This window comes from Chiloscyllium plagiosum, unplaced genomic scaffold (genome assembly GCF_037043375.1).
Source record: "Chiloscyllium plagiosum isolate Xiang-an unplaced genomic scaffold, Cpla_swu_hap1 HiC_scaffold_10, whole genome shotgun sequence".
Taxonomy (NCBI): domain Eukaryota; kingdom Metazoa; phylum Chordata; class Chondrichthyes; order Orectolobiformes; family Hemiscylliidae; genus Chiloscyllium; species Chiloscyllium plagiosum.
The window spans coordinates 33,992,455-34,009,739 of record NW_028270148.1 but is presented as its reverse complement, the minus strand read 5'-3'; the positions used below and the strand labels follow the sequence as shown (position 1 = coordinate 34,009,739).

General features: G+C 38.9%; 1 protein-coding gene across 2 annotated transcripts in view; it reads left to right on the top strand.

Annotated features, from left to right (window-relative positions):
• LOC122552723 (tetratricopeptide repeat protein 7A-like) overlaps nt 1-17,285 on the top strand; it is a 417,993-nt gene that overhangs the window by 81,369 nt on the left and 319,339 nt on the right. For both annotated transcript variants that reach the window (XM_087991260.1, XM_043695623.2), the window contains exons 7-8: nt 3,110-3,270; nt 9,038-9,101. In XM_087991260.1, the coding sequence (XP_087847386.1) occupies nt 3,110-3,270; nt 9,038-9,101 (225 nt within the window). The remainder of the gene's footprint in view (nt 1-3,109; nt 3,271-9,037; nt 9,102-17,285) is intronic.

Below are 17,285 nucleotides of genomic sequence, written 5' to 3'. Positions count from 1 at the left end.
GACATTTCAAATGCCTTGTTCTCATTTTATAGAACTATTAGCTTCATGATTCTTTTATATAGTTGGCCGTTTCTGAGAATCTTGTTTCCAGTAGAATCAGTACAATCATTCAGTATGTAATTAGTGACATGTTAGAGCTTGAGATCTGAGTTAATGCAGCTTTCTTTTGATTGGATGCTAGTGATGTAATGGTAAAGTGGGGCTAAATTTATACACTGCCAACAAGACATTGATGTGGCCAGTTTGACTCAGTGTATCTGCGGTTCTCTGAATATTTTAAGTGAATGCTTGATAATGTATCTGTGACTGTGAAATTGAACTACTTTAGAGCTTAATCTTACACTCCTGCCTTTTTATCTTTCAAAGAATATCATGAAATAGTTATGACTTGGAGGTGCCGGTGTTGGATTGGGCTGGACAAAGTTAAAAGTCACGCAACACCAGGTTATAGTCCAACAGGTTTATTTGGAAGCACTAGCTTACGGAGGACTGCTCTTTCATCATGTGGTGAGGAGCGGCACTCCAATAGCTAGTGCTTCCAATTAAAACTGTTGAACCATAACCTGGTGTTGTGTGATTTTTAACTATGAAATAGTTAAGAATAGAAATTAAAATTCAGTGCAAAGCAAATGTAAAGGGCTCCACTTGTGCAGATGAGTTGCTATTTGAAGTAAATATTCTATCATTGCAATAAGATGTTCCTTAATCTCTTCTGTTATTACTGAAAACTATGGATTATGGGTGAATCTGGCATGTCAAATTACCCATTTTCCTGACAAAAGTCATACTTTTGCAGATAATTTGGTACTCTTTTTGCCATGACATGCTATTCTGTCATTTGTAGTCAGCTTCAATTTTCCAGTACCTTCTAACTGTACAGAAAGGATCAAGCAGTTCAAATTGGCTGTGCTGCGAAGGTGCATGTGAGTTTAAGACCCCACTTTTTGTATCAGATATTGATGACATTTCAAAATAGTGATGGGCCACACTCTCCCCTCCAGTTTACTTTTATACTTGGCATATAAGTTGACCAATATTCTCTCTAATATTTATTTTGGTGCTCAGACCTCCTGAGATCTATGTGCAGCAGTGGTCTGAAACCGGAAATTAATGCAGAGGCATGGTGGTCAGCATGCGTGGAACCTTGGATTGGCTGCACTTCCACAGTTTAGAGGGAATGTTGAAGTTGATTTCAGTTTTTGGAGGGTTTTTGACTTATATGCCAAATCATTTATTTCTTTGTATTGTAATTTTTAATTTTCAGTTGAGTCAGCATTGAAACTTTATTTGATTATTTTCAAGGACGTGATTCAATTTTCCCTTGCAAGTACTGTTTTACCAATTGTTATCTCCAGAATCCTGTATGAAACAGAGACCCAGGTTTAATTCCAGCCTTGGGCGACTGTCTGTGTAGAGTTTGCACGTTCTCTGTGTCTGCCTGGGTGTTTGCTAGGTAGCTCCATTTCTTCCCACAATCTAAAGATGTGCAGATTATGTGGATTGACCATACAAAATTGCCCAGTAGTGTCCAGGGATATGCAGGCCAGGTGAATCACCCATGGTAAATGCGGGGTTAGAGGGTAGGATCAGTGGTTGCGTCTGGGTGGGATGCTCTTTGGAAGGTTGGTGCAGACTCAGTGGCTCAATGGCCTCTTTCTGCACTGTAGGCATTCTACGATTCTCTGAAATTGTTGGAAAACTCTTCATAATATCCAATTGGAAGTGTTCATGCCACCACTAGTTAGTATGTGTGATTTGATCTCCTTGCCTGAGAAAGGATGTATTGGCAATGGAGGGGGTGCAGGGGAGGTTCACTAGGTTGATTCCAGAATTGAGAGGTTTGGCTTCTGAAGACAAATTGTGTGGACTGGGACTATACTCATTGGAATTTAGAAGAATGAGGGGAATCTTAGAGATACATATAAAATTATTAAGGGAGTAGTTAAAATAGAAGCAGGGAGATCGTTTCTACTGGCAGGTGAAACTGGAACCAGGGGACATAACCACAAAATAGGCAGGAGCAGATTTAGGACTGAGTTATGGAGAAACTTTTTCACCCAAAGGATTGTAAATCTGTGGAATTCCCTGCCCAGTGAAGCAGTTGAGGCTACCTTATTGAATGTTTTTAAAGCAAAGGTAAATTGTTGAAAAGTAAAGGAATTGAAGGTTATGGTGAGTGGGCAGGTAAGTGGAGGCGAGTCCACGAGAAGATCAAACATGATCTTATTGGATGGCGGAGCAGACACATTGGGTCAGACGGCCTACTCCTGCTCTTATTTCTTCAGTTATGCTTTCATGAATGTTAGTTCATTCCATTGTAAAAGGAGAAATGTATTTGTAGAGCATCTAGCATGGTCTCAGGACTCCTAAAACCTTTCAAAGTACATTTGAAGTGTGGTCACCATGTTGTAAAATAGGGACAAAGTACATTTGTACACAGCAATACCCAGAATGAGCAGAGAGAAAAATGACTAGTTTATCTCTTATAATAATGTTAGTCGAGTATTAAATGTTGACGGAACACTGAACAAGAATTCTTATTCCTCTTTTAATCCATCTGAAATAACATGGGTGGGCTGGCTTAATCTCTCACTCAAAGACAGCCTTACATTCATTCTGTATGCTCTACAAGATGCACACAAATCTCTCGTATGGCTAAAGTATAACCACCTGACTGGGTTGAAAGTACTACTACTGTGCAAGCTCTGAACTGTAAAGTTTTCAGTGTACTTTTGAGGGTGAGAGTATCTGAACATTGCTACCATTTTAAAATTGATATAAGAACATAAAATGTCAAGGAATTATGCAAGTTATTTTTATATATCCAAGCTACTCTTGCATATCAAAGGCATTATCCATAAACTTGCATTTATGAATCAAGTTTGTAGGATTTCTTTCCTGATCCACAAAATAGTTGAATGAAATTCTAGAGCTTCATTACTTAAGTCTGACTTGTTTGCTTTCACAGATGTTGTTGTGATGGTCACAGTACCACAGAAACACACATCCATCCCATACTAAATACTTTTATTAAGATATGTTTTGATGCTTTATATTGAAAAATGAGTTGTGGTTATATTCTAATCAACTCTGTTGTCTTCACTCCCAGACAATAGCCAAACAACTGGCTGAGGTACTTCTACGAAACCTGTGTGAGGACAGTTATTGGAATCCATTTTCAGAGCCACCTCCTGATCTGCTCAAAAATGAGAAAAGTGACCCTTTTCAGATCACACTAACCACTGGTCCTCAACTGTATCAAGGAGACAAGTATGTGTCTTTACTTATGCATATTGTTTATTATTCATTCCCAAATTATATGGAGCTGTAAGGAAAGTGCTTATCATTCCCATGAAAAGAATGATAAGCTGATTTCATTCACCGTTAGTTTGGCGAAATAAAATTCACTTCCCATTTATATCCTCCCACAAAATGCACCCATATAAAATAAAACTGCAATTTTTTTACAAAGCCATGTTGTAGTCTTCCTTATGCACATGTAAACAAAATTAACGTACAACAGACTAGTTCGTTACTCTGAACAAGTTGCTGAGCATGCAGCAAACAAACAGCACATTTGCTCCCATTGTTTTGCTGTTTCATTTTTCCATTTCTTTCAATAATGAATTGAAATTCTGCTTGAAGGGGATGACAATCCTACGCTATTGAGAAATATCGCATTGCCTACTGCAGCAGAAGGTGTGGCTTTGATCTGTGAATAATGCTCTCACTGTGATTGAGATGTAGCACAAAGATGCAGAGTGAGAAGACATCAGGTTCAGTCCCTAATCTCTGCTGATCTAACTGATCTCAGCCAAGACTGAATTAATTCATTCTAACAATTCACCAACCTGCATTTCCTAGACTTCTGTGAAGGAAGGTTGTTTGGTTAAGTAGTAGATCTTGGTCAAAGAGACCTTTATGTTTTCTTTTAAGAAGTAAGATTTTCACTTGCATGGACCACTGGATATTCCAAAATATTTTCTGGCCAATGAAATATTTTTGAAGCACAGTGTTATGATATGAGACAGCAAGCCAAATCAAATCAGCCTCCCTATCTTTGTGTTCACAACACAGTAAAACTGAAACACTCAATGAACCTCAAAATTTCACCAGTGGTTCCTAACCAGACTTTAAGGATAACAGATATCAGAGACCAGCTTTGTAGCTCAAACAAAAATTAACAATTTATTAATGTTGTAACTTCAGCAGAGCAACAGCAAGATAATTTAATTAATGTCTATGATTTTATCCCAAGCTTCTTAAAAACAACCCCACACTCTTATAAACATCTTCTAGTTGGCTTCATTTATTTCTCACAACTGAGATTCTATGCTCCAAGCTTTCAATAAGTATAACTGGAGGGTACCTAGAGAGCAACCAAAACTCCCTTCCAGCAGCTTTCACTGACATAGCCTTTCTATCTAAAACACAGTTCAAACTTTGGTTCCTATTTCTGTTTTGTCCAACATTCTCTTTGTTAGTCAGTACCAACCTCCCTGACATGGCCCCTTTTAACATCCAGACATTCACCAGCCTTTGAGCTGAAACTTATACAGTGTTCTTTGAACAATAATCAACCAGCAATTGACTCCCAGGCCAGGTCTCATTAATAAATACCAGTTTGTTTGTTCTTCCCAATTTTTTAAAAACAAGCTGCTGCTCACAGTCCAAATATCACCTTCAATTCTCAGCCCATGGCCCTACCAAAAATGAGAAAAGAAAATAGAAAATTATTTATGTCTCAATGTCTCAACATGCCTCCCACCTCAAAAGATCGAAATGCTATTTCAGAAATGTATTTATGACAAGGTTGTAACAATTTAAACGATGAAATCGTCACAAAACTCACAACTAGTCAATTCTTCTCCCACCAGCTTCTTTCTTGGTTACATTCTTACATTTGACACAATTTACATTCGAGATAAAGCATCAGCAGGTACATTTTCTTTCCCAGAAATGTGTACAATTTTCACCTTAAATGTTTGCAACAATAAACCTGGTCTAAACAATCTTGGAGTTTTAATCTTAAATCTCTCAATAAAAGTTAACGGTATATGATCAGTTAAAACCATCATTTCCATGTTGAACATAAAGTGTTGAAGAGCTCCCAAAACTGCCAATGCCTCCTTTTCCATAGTGGAATATCTTTTCTGATATTGATTCAATTACTTGGAAAATAACCCACTGGTTTTTCCATCTTGACCATGATCTCCTGTAGGAGAACTGTTTCAATCCCGAAATTGTTCATGTTTATCGCAAACTTAAATGGTTTATTGAGGTGAGGTGCAGTTTATACAGGTTCATTCATTAATATTGTTTTCAGCTTTTCAAAGGCTGCCTGACACTCTGTTGACTATACTATCTTTGTCTGTTAGTGTAGCAAGTTAGCTATAGTTATAGCTATTGCACTAAAAATTAGGTACAACTATCCAATAAAATTCATACTTTCCCAAAAACTTCATTCTATTATGTTTTGTTTTGGGGGTGAGGAAATCAATCAAGGCTCTTATTGTTGCTGTTCTGGGTAAGTGATGAGCTAGTAATATTACTGCTGGACTGATGTTCTGGGGACCTGTGTTTCAATCCTGCCATGGCAGGTGGTGGAATTTGAATTCAATGAAATCTAGAACTAAGAATCTAATGATGAAAATTGCTGATTGTCAAAGGAAAAACTCACCTAATTCACTAATGTTCTTTCGGAAAGGAAATCTGCCATCCTTCCCTGGTCTGGCCTACATGTGACTCCAGACCCACAGAAATCTTTTGACTCTTAACTGCCCTCTAGACAATTAGGGATGGGCAATAACCATTAGTCCAGCCAGTGTTGCCTACATCCAGTGAATAAAAGAAAGTTTGTCCTTGGCATTCATTATGTCCCAAATATGTCATTTAAGCTTTTGTAAATTCTCATTTTGCAAGATTAAATACCAACCTGGCTGACTATAATTGTTTAAACAAGGTTTCTAACTGTTATATATGTTGGATCCATATACTATGATATCATCTAAGTAAACTATACAATTAGGAATTTTGACTGTAACTTTGTTTGTTAATCATTAAGATGTGTCTGGGGAATTTTGAAATCCAAATGGCATAACCAACATTGCTACAATCCATTAGGTGTGACAAAAACAGAAATTTCTTTAGCCCTTCTTGTGAGTGGGCTCTGTCAATATTTTTTTAACAAATCAATTTAAAATCAGAGTGACACATTACCAAGCCTATCAGTACAATTTTCTAGTTTGGGAATATGGTACAACACATCTTTGTGATTGCATTCATTTTCCTACACATAATCTAGTTGAACCATCTGACTTAGGAACAAATTCTACTGGAAAACTCCACTGGCTTGGTTAGATAAATTGATTCTCCAACATGTATTGAATTTTCTTTGTTATTTGGACTGTTTCTCTGCGCTTAACCGATATGGGTTTTATTTTATCGAGTTTTGATTGCCTACGTCGTCATCATGCTTGGTTAATGTGATTTACCCAAGTGTATATTTGTATCTCCTGAGCAATCTCACTGTACCTCCCTCTTGCTCTTTCTCCAGGTACAAAAGTACAGTGTCTAAATTCTCTAATACCTCCAAATGTGTTAATCCAATACCAGGAAGTTTGCTTTGGGAATTGGCCATTTCTCCTTTGCTCTCATCCTTCTTTCTTTTATCTTCCATTCTTCCAATTAGATATGTCTCCTTCCTAGCCTTTTAACATATTTTGTAGGGACCACTCAACTTTGCTTTTAATGGCTCACCTTGTATTGGCAACAATATTACAACTTCATCTCCTGCTCCGAAATTTCTAGTTGTCGCATGTTTATTTGCCCATTGTTTCATTTTGTTTTTGTGAAGTTTTCAGATGTTATTGTGCAACTCTACACGCTTTGTCAACCTTCTGAGAAATGTGAATACATTCTGTAACATTGAAGATTAATTTTTCAAACTTAACAATTTATCCCTGAGCAGTTTCAATGGTTTTCATAATTCTATGTCTATAACTTATTCAAATAGACTTTAGTCAGTGGATTCATTTTGAGAATCTCTGGTTGCAAAAAGGAGAAAATGTAAACCTTTATCCTAGTCCTATGGGCACTCCTAGCAATCGCTTTTGTGAAACCTCTCTAAAGTACCTTGGGTGTGTGGATGGTATGCAGTTGATTTCAGTTATTTATTCACCAAACTACTGGCAATATCCTTGAAAGGTTTTGACGTAAAGCTTGACTCTTAATCTGACTGTACTTCCATAGTTAGATCATCAGCAAGTGAAAATGTGTTACTTCTTTCATAACACCTTAGCTCTGATTTTCCTTCAGGAAATAGCCTCTGGAAATTGAGTAGTCATATCCATACTTGTAAGAATACATTCATGTCCAGCTTTTGTTTAGTTATGGTCCTATATAGCCTACTGGTACATGATTGAATGTTTCGTCAGAAGACAGTATTAGAATTGGGGTTGCTGGTTTAATTACCTATAACTTGATGACTATGGCATGTTTACAAAACTGCATAACATCTGTATGCAGTTTTGGCCAATAAAATACCCATTTACGGAAACCTGAGTTTTTTTAATTTCATGTGCTACTCACAATATCTTCTGACAAGAAATGGGCGGTACCACTACCTGGTGAATGACTGCTCGTTTTTCTTTTGTGGTTCTATGAGGGGTCTTTATCTCCTCATCAGCACTCTGTTCTTAAGATAACAACATTCCAAAACTCCATTGACCTCTAGCACAGTCAGCTCATACTGAGGTAATTTATTTAATTCAGGATTTTGTTTTGCCTCAATTAGTAATGCTGTATCAAATACTCATAGATGCATACAGTGCAGAAAAGTCCTTTTGGCCCATTGAGTTTATACTGACATAACTACTACTAAAAGTGCGCTAATCCCAATTTCCTAAACTTGACCCATATTTTGAATGTTATGATATTTGAAGCACTCATCCAGATATTGCAATATTTGAGGAGATTTGTAGCTCAGGTTGAGGTTAAGATTGTAAGTTTGCTCACTGAGCTGGTAGGTTTGTTCTCCGATGTTTCATCACCATGTTAGATAACATCAACAGTGAGCCTTCACTGAAGTGCTGGTGTTCTGACCCACTTTGTCTTAGTCTGTTAAGGTGGGTGATATCATTTCTGGATCTTTCTCTCCGAGGTTGGTAAATGGGGTCCAAATCGATGTGTTTATTGATGGAGTTCCGGTATCAATGCCAGACCTCTAGGAATTCCCATGTGTGTCTCTGTTTAGCCCGTCCTAGGATGGATGTGTTGTCCCAGTCGAAGTGGTGTCCTTCTTCATCTGTGTGTAACAACACTAGTGATAGTGGGTCATGTCTTTTGGTGGCTAGTTTGTGCTCATGTATCCTGGTGGCTTGTTTCCTGCCTGTCTGTTGAATATAGCATTTGTTGCAGGGTATTTTGCATACAATGTTTGTTTTGCTGGTTGTTGGTACAGGACCTTTTTAGGTTTATCAGTAGCTGTTTCAGTGTGTTATATATTTGTGGGCTACCATGATGCCAAGGGGTCAGAGTATTCTGGTAGTCATCCACGAGATGGTATGTCACTACCATACATCAAAGGCATCTCTGAGTTTCCAGCAGTTGTTCCTGGATACTGAACAAAAATCCCTTCTCAGCCCAAGGACGTTGAGACTTAGCTAAGTACCCCCATCCTACTGTAGCTTAGATCAACTAACTTTGCACAGACCGGCATTTAAACTTGGAGCTATCTTGGTCTATACAAATCAATACCACATCACATGGTGCACTTATCCATTGACCCCTTGAATGCCTGTATGTTTTAATCATCATCAATTGTGTACTGATGTATCAGAGATTAAATGTAAAGATGCTTCACAGCATGCTAATTGAAAGGCACAGAATTAAGTGTTTATGCCATTTTCAAAGGATTTTTTTATCATTGATGAATCATACATTGTCTCTTTAGTTACTGGCCTTGTTCTAACAATGAATGAAAGAAATCAAGAAGTGTGTACTTTGCCTAATTCAGTACGTTATTTGTTTTTCTCAGTCTCTTCTGCCCAGAGGACATTGTTGAAGAAGCACTCCTACTTCTTCGTATCAGTGAGTCAATGGTAAGTAAGAATAAAAATTCTATTTCTTTTTGATGAATCATAAATTTTTCATGCCCTTGGTCATAGATTTATCAACTGAAGTATCTGGAAAACTCCACTTCATTTTTGATAGAAAGCCTTTTTTCTTTCCCATTAAAAAATGCCATGAAACTACAACTCTTTCTCCTATGATGAAACATGTACTGGCTCTGTAGAAACTCTGCTAAATTAGCTTAATTAAGTGGAGTAGAGCTATAACTGTCTGTTAAGGTGTTTTTGGTGCAGTGGTTGAGTCCCTATTTATGGGCCAGATGTCCTGGGTTCAAGCCCCACCTGTTCCAGAGATGCAAGATAAACTTCTCATGACAGATTATAAATATTTTTAACAATCATCTGTTGCTATCACTTTGCTCCTCCTGGAAAGTCTGTGAATATTGGGATCGTGGAAAATATTGACCATTGGATGTGATGGCCTGCTATCTTGCTCATGATTAAATAGCCTTCAGTTGTTCAATAGATTTTTGTATCAATTATAAGTGAAGCACTGAAGGAATCCAAAGTATTTGTGGAATTCGTTCCTCGAATGGATCAGGCAGAGTAGGGAAAAAGAAATTCAAAGTTTGAAGGAAAGGAAAAATCGAAAATACCACCAAATACCATAGTCACCAAATACCACAGTTCGCATCCCACAGGTGGTAACAGAGTGGTGTCCAATCAGCAAGGAGTAGCCCTGGGAGCCCTCAATATGGACTCCTGACTTCATGAAGTGTCATGCCAACAGATCAGACACTGGCAAAGAAACCTCATACTGATTATCATGCATCACCTCCACTTGGCTGATGGATTAGTACTCCTGCATGTTGAACACCACTCGGAGAAAGCATTGAACATGGCTTGAAATGTACTCTGGGTGGTGTAATTTTGATGTCCATCATGAAGAATGGCATAGTAGCATCACTACTGATGGAGGTAGCCTAGTCCTAAAGGGCATAACTGCTGGACTGTTAGTGAGTGAACTAAAAGTCTGAAAATCTACTGAACCTTGTCTTCACTAATAGATCTATCTATCCACAAAGTTATTGGTAGGAGGGATGACCACACCATCCTTATGAATTGTAACCTGAAAAGTGGAAGAAGTGACAAGACAAGAGTAATAAGATGGTTAAGAAGATTTTTGGGACACTTGCCTTTGTCAGTCGTGGCATAGATTATGAGAGCAGGGAGCTGTTCACAGCTTTGGTTAGGCCATAGCTGGAGTACTGTGTGCAGTTCTGGTCATCACACGATAGGAAGGATGTGATCGCACTGGAGCAGGTGCAGAATACAGGCAGTCTTTGAGAAGCTAAAAGCAATCTTAAGAAATGAACTATGGTAACGACACCTAACTTTAACAAACCACTTAAATGAGCAGTAAATGCTAGTGATTTGGTGATTGGAGTAGTTCTCTTAAAGGGTGACAAGGTTGGAGTGATGAAGCCAGTGGGTTACTTTTCCAAGAACCGAAAGAACTGCAGATGCTGTAAATCAGAAACAAAAACAGAAGTTGCTGGAAGCACTCAGCAGGTCTGGCAATATGTCTGAAGAGAAATCAGAGTTAACGTTTTGGGTCCAGTGACCCTTCCTTAGAACTTTTTGAGGAAGGGTCACTAGACCTGAAACATGAACTCTGATTTCTCTGCATAGATGTTGCCAGACCTGCTGAGCTTTTCCAGTAACTTCTGCTTTTATTTTTCCAAGAAGTTCATTCAACATCAGGCAAGATATTCCACTGAGGAAAAAGGGAATTGTCAGGACTTGCAGTTCTCAACATTTTACAGTTTTTGTTTGACATGAGAACTATGAGACTTTTTTTACTGATTGTAATCTGTTAACTTTTATTGGGAGATTTAAGACTAAAACTCTGAGATTGTTTGGATGGTGCTTGTTATTACAACCTTTTAATATAAAAATTGAATATATTTCAGGTAAAGAAAATGTAATTGCTGATGCTTTATCTCAAATGTGGAAAATTTAAGAATGTATAGAGATAAGTTTTAATTGTTTTAAATAAATGTTTGAATTTCACTGTGTTGAGTGATATGAGGTTGATTTGATTTGGCTTACGATCCCTGTGTCATAACAACAAGATATTTATTAATAGTTGTAATGGAAGTTGTATTCAGGGGAAGTTTCATTAGTCCGTGCAGAAGAAAGGGAAAAAAAGGATATGCAGGTAGGATTAGGTGAAATGAGACCTGCAAGTTGTGTTGAAGATGAACACTGGTATAGACCCATTGAGTCAAATGGCTTTTTTCAGCAGTAATTCTATACACAATTTACCATCACATATTTAACTTGCTAAAGTAGAAATCAATTTTGTTTCTCCATTGGAGGACAGATGTTTAGCAAATGCTTGCTGCCTGGATTCAATGTGTTTAAGTCAGATTGATGCTAGTTTATTTTAGTTTGATTATGGAGCAACTCATGTTTCATGTCTGGATTTCTTTTTCAAGAAAATCAATTTCAATTGATCTGATCAGAAGAAAAAAATCATTGCAATCATTAGTGACTATCTTTAAATATTAGTCACTTGCCTTTTTTAGGATCGTTCATTGATTAAAGAAAAGTGCAGCCGATGCAAAATGTCATATGTTATTGATAAAGTGACTGCGGGTGAATACAATATTGTTAGTGCACAGTGCGCTAAAACAAAGGAAATTAATGCAAGGTGTTTAATCTTGTAATGCTGTGGATTTGCAAGGCTTTTGTTTTATAGCATGTTAAGCAAAGGTTAGGTTATTAGCAGGAACTACTAAATATCCATCAATGCATGTGATATACATTTATATTGTGGAATCTTCCAGTGTTTAGAATGTTACAATATGATGTTTCTGCCTTTGTGTGGAATGGCTCTGTTTTCAGTATGGGGTGTAAAAGGAGGTCATTCAGCCCATTGTGCCTTAAAACTTAATCCGATAGCTCAGTAAGCTTTTCCTTGAAAGTTGTTATTGATTTTGCTGCCATCATACTTTTAGTTGGTATATTCCAAATCATTATAACTCTAACAAAAAAAATCCTTATTTTTTCAGTAGTATTTTTGCCATTTTTTTGTAAATATTTTTATTGAGAAAAAGATTTTTAATTTTTTTAAAATTAGAAAATTACTACAAAAAAAAAGCAATCATAATATAACAACAATAACAGTAAACAAACTACTGCCCTACTCCACAAACAATTTAGAAGAAAAAAAAGAATAAAGAGAAAAAAATCCTATGTAAACTACAATTCTTCTGCAGCGTGACCGAGATCGGTTCCAGCCTGGTCCAGATCTCCTCCATCACTGAATTGATCTTCTCTCAGAGTATCATCAACTCCGAGACCAGGCTCTGCTCCACAGCTAAGTCCTCTGGGGCGTTCGCTGAGGCCAATGCTGCAGCCATGGGCATGTGCGCTGCTGCAGGGGAGTGCCCTGCTTGGTGCAATCCTCGTTCTCCTTTTCCCGGAGTCATTTTTCTTAATCAATTAAACTAATATAAGGCACTTTTGGGGATCCAAAACTACCGATATTTACCAAAATGGGTGAGAAAGGGAGGGTGAGTGCTGATTGTGTCTGGGTTCTGGTGCAGTGCTCAGCAAGGCAGACCTACAGGATCACCACCATCTTGGATCTCCCGTATTTTTGCCATTTAGTCATAGATTTGAGCCTCCTGATTATCGTTCTGCCTGCTGCCGAATATAATTTTTAAAATTTATTCTGTCAAAATGGTTGAGAATTTTATTTCTAGGGAGAATAATGTTGGTTTCTTTAGTCTCTTTACTTGTGAAACTGAAGCTTCTCACCTTGACCTCATCAGAGCTAGGATGCAAGAAACAGACTTGAACACAGGGACACCATTTTGAATAGCATGGGCAGAGGGTGCTGAAGAGTTGAGTCACCATTGGATTGGAAGTGCACCAAGAGTATTACATTTAACATTTTGAGTTTGATATGATGCTTCATCAAAACAGAATGGTGGGTATACTTTTCTGAGGGCTGCGGGTGCAGGGTGGATGAGCATGATCAGCAAACTGCCTGCTGTGAATGGTCAATAGGATGTGTTGATTAACACTGTCAACAAGTCGTTGAGGTATAAAGCCTACATATCTGGCATCGCACTGGCACTGAACCTCCTATCACATTATTCATTTGTGTGGTGCTGTGCTTTTCCAACACCACTCTTTTTGACTCTGACTCTCCAGCATCTGCTGTCCTCAGTTTCTCCTAGCAACATCATGTTTGTGGGGGAAAACAAAACACGGCACAAATGGATTTGCTGCATAGTAGCTGAGAGAGACGGCAAGCTTCATCTGTTGCTCAAATTTTTGAGACATCTTCTCCATTTAGGTTTATCTGAAGTAAGCCGAGTACTGTTCAGGCTTAAAGATGGTGGATGTAGATTCCCTATTGAATTTTTGTGATATGAGTGATGATTTGATCATATTATCTGTTATCATGCAAGATAATTTTGATATGCAGAAGCAATGGGCCCTGGATAACATTCCAACAATGGTAGAGTCATCGTCGTCATACAGCATGGAAATAGGCCCTTCATCCCAACTCGTCCATGTCATTCAGGTTTTTTAAACTGAAGTAGTCCCATTTAGCTGCATTTGGCTCAGATCCCTCTAAACCGTTCCTATCCATAAGTATACTGAGTACTTGTGCTCCAGAACTTGCTGCTCCCCTAGCTAAGCTCTTCCAGCACAGCTACAATACTGGCATCTACCCAACAATAATGAAAATTGCACAAGAATGTCCTGTACATAAAAAGCAGGACAAATCCAACCTGGCCAATTACTGCCTATCAGTGTACTCTCGATCATCAATGAAGCGATGGAAGGTTGTTATCAACAGTGCTATCAAGCATTACCTGGTCAGCAATAACCTGCCCAGTAACGCCCAGTTTGGATTATACCAAGACCACTCAGCTCCTGATCTCATTACAGCCTTGGTTCAAACATGGACAGAAGAGCTGAATTCCAGAAGTGAGGTGGGAGTAAAAGCCCCTGACATCAAAAAGCCCGAGCAAAACTGGAATCAATGGAAATTAGGAGACAGACTCTCCACTAGTTGGAGTTGTACCTGGCCTATTGGAGGTTGATTGGTTGTTTGTCATCTCAGCTCCAGGATATCTTGACAGGAGTTCCTCAGGGTAGTGCCCTAGGCCCAACCATCTTCATCTGCTTCATCAATCACCTTCCTTCCAACATCAGGTCAGAAGTGGGGATGTTTGCCAATAATTGCACAATGTTCAACACTATTCACAACTCCCCAGAAACTGAAGCAGTCCATGTTCAAATGTCACAGTATCCAGGCTTGGGCTGACAAGTGGCAAGTAACATTGGCTCCACAGAAATGCCAGGCAATGCCCATCTCCAATAAGAGACAATCCAACCACCACTCCTTGACATTCAATGGTGTTACCATCACTGAAACCCCCATCATCAATATCCTGGAGTTTACCATTAAACAGAAACTCAACTGGACTCACTATATAAATGCAATATCTACAGGACAAGGACAGAGGCTGGGAGTACTGTGTAAAAACAATTTCTGCAGATGCTGGAAACCGGATTCTGGTTTAGTGATGCTGGAAGAGCACAGCAGTTCAGGCAGCACTGCTCCTCGGGATGCTGCCTGAACTGCTGGGAGTACCGTGGTGAGTGACTCACCTTCTGACACCTCAAAACCTGTCCACCATCTACAGGGCACAAGTCAGCAGTGTGATGGAATACTCCCCACTTGCCGCAATGGCTGCAGCCCCCACAACAATCAAAAAAATTGACACCATGTAGGACAAAGCAGTCCACTTGATTGGCACCACCCACAAGCATCACTTTCTTCACCTTGGATGTCAACAGCAACAGAACTATGTATAAGATGCATTGCAGAAATTCACCAAAGATCCGTAGACAGCATATTCCAGATCCACAATTGCTTCCAGCTAGAAGGACAAGGGTAGCAGATGCATGGGAATACTACCACCTGCAAGTTCCCCTCCAAACCATTCACCATTCTGACTTGGAAATGTATCACCGTTCCTTCACTTGCTTGATCAGAATCATGTAACATCCGCCCTGAGGGTCTTGAGGGTCAACCTACCGTACATGGATAGCAGTGGTTCAAGAAAACAGCTCACCCCTACCTCCCTCAAGGGCAACTAGGGACGGGCAATAAATGCTGGCCAGCCAGCAATGGCTATATTCCAGAGTGGATAAAAGAAAATCTTGGAACTATCATTGAACACAAATTTCCTTTATTAGGTTTTATATGTGTGTGTATATATAGGGGAAAAAAAAAGAACTGCAGATACTGTAAATCAGGAACAAAAACAGAAATTGCTGGAAAAGCTCAGCAGGTCTGGCGGCATCTGTGGAGAGAAATCAGAGTTATTGTTTTGGGTCAGGTGACCCTTCCTCAGAACTGATGGTAGTTTGGAAAATGTGGGTTTTTATGGAGAAGATAGGATGAGGAATGGGGTGAGGAGTAAATGATAGGTGGATGGAGCCCAAATAGAGAGAAAAACAGTTGGATAGACAAAGGAGTGAATAATGATCTGGCTAGGAGGGTGAATAGTTGCTAATGGAGAGTGTTAGTGGCTAACAATGGGTTGTGTATAATAGCAGACTGTGATTACAAGGCCTGGTGTGTGGGGGTGGGGGCTAGGATATAGGAGAGTTCAGACTCTAAAGTTATTGAAGTCTATGTTAGGTCCAGAAGGCTGCAGGGTCCCCAAGTGGAAAATAAAGTGTTTTTCTAGCTAATACTGAGCTTCACTGGAGCACTGCAGCAAGCCTTCTATATATGTATAATGGGGTTTGTCTTGAGATTATACAATGCTGCCAGCTACTTCTATGGCAGATAAAAATCAATCATTAGATGTTCCACAATAAGCATTTGCCAGGTCTTCTGGGCTTGCTTTCAGGGCCTCAGCATCGTTAGGTGACTTGTTGATAAATGATATGTCAAATCTTATATAATGATGCCCCTTTGTTCAAGTCCGTTTCCTGTGTCCTAGCTCTGAGTGCAAAACAAAAAGCTTCAATTTCTTGCCTCTTTTTGGCAATGTTTGTAGTTGAAATCAGTCATCCCTAGAATTAATGTTAATTGTGGCTTCGTTGGTAACACTCTCCTCTGAAATAGGTTTTGTGTTTAAGTGCATAAAAATCCAGACTGATACTTCAGTGCATTACTGAAGGAGCACTGCACTGTCAGAAGAGCTGTCTTTTGGTTGAGAAGTTAAACTGAGATGGATGTTAAAGATCCCAAGGCATTATTTCAAGGAAGAACAGGAGAGGTGTCCTTGGTGTCCTGGCAACATTCACCCCCCAGTTGACAGCACCTTACTTTCAAATGTCCAATGGTTTCTGAACAAACATTAACACCCACAAGCAGTCCAGCTTCCAGGGAGCCAGTCTCCATTGTTGGCACACAGAACTCCTTTGTTTGTACTTTTGAAAAAAAAACAAATTACCGGACCCTCACTATCAGTGCTTTTTACACTGTTTTTACTTCAAACAACAGGGGAACTTTCTACAGATGAGCTGAGCCAGAGGGTAATGAAGGGTAACTGAGCCAGCAATAATGTGATATCTGGTCATTATCACATTGTTACCCTTGGCAGAATTTGGCGATGTTAGTCTGCGATGCAGATACAACAGAAGCAAAATTATCTTTTTAGTAAAACTGTTCAGCATCTTTTCAAACCTTTCAGATTTTTCCTAAGTGCTCCAGTTGAGGCCTAATATAGATTTGCCACTGTCAGTAGTATCAGGTGAATAGCATACATTGCAAATTTGTTGATATACAGTATGTCAAATGTTGGAGGACCCTAATGATGCAGTGTTAGTTTCCCAGCCTCTGGATCAGGAGGCCTGGGGTCAAGTCTCACTTGTTCTAGAGGTGTATAACAGCAGCTCTGAACAGGTTGATTAGGAAATATTTATCTCAAATGTTGGATGTTTGTTTTTCATTTTGCCCATTTTTATTACTTTCAAGGCGAAGAACCAGATTTCTCAACAATTATAAAGATCCTTCCTTCAATGTGGAGCAAGAAATCAGTGTCTTTGTAATCATAAGAAGCTCACCCTGTTTCAGCACTTCAGCGTGAAAGATGGGTTATTAAATCACCTTGTGGCCTCATGGCCATTGCATCGATTGACAGCACGTCAATATAAATGTGGGAT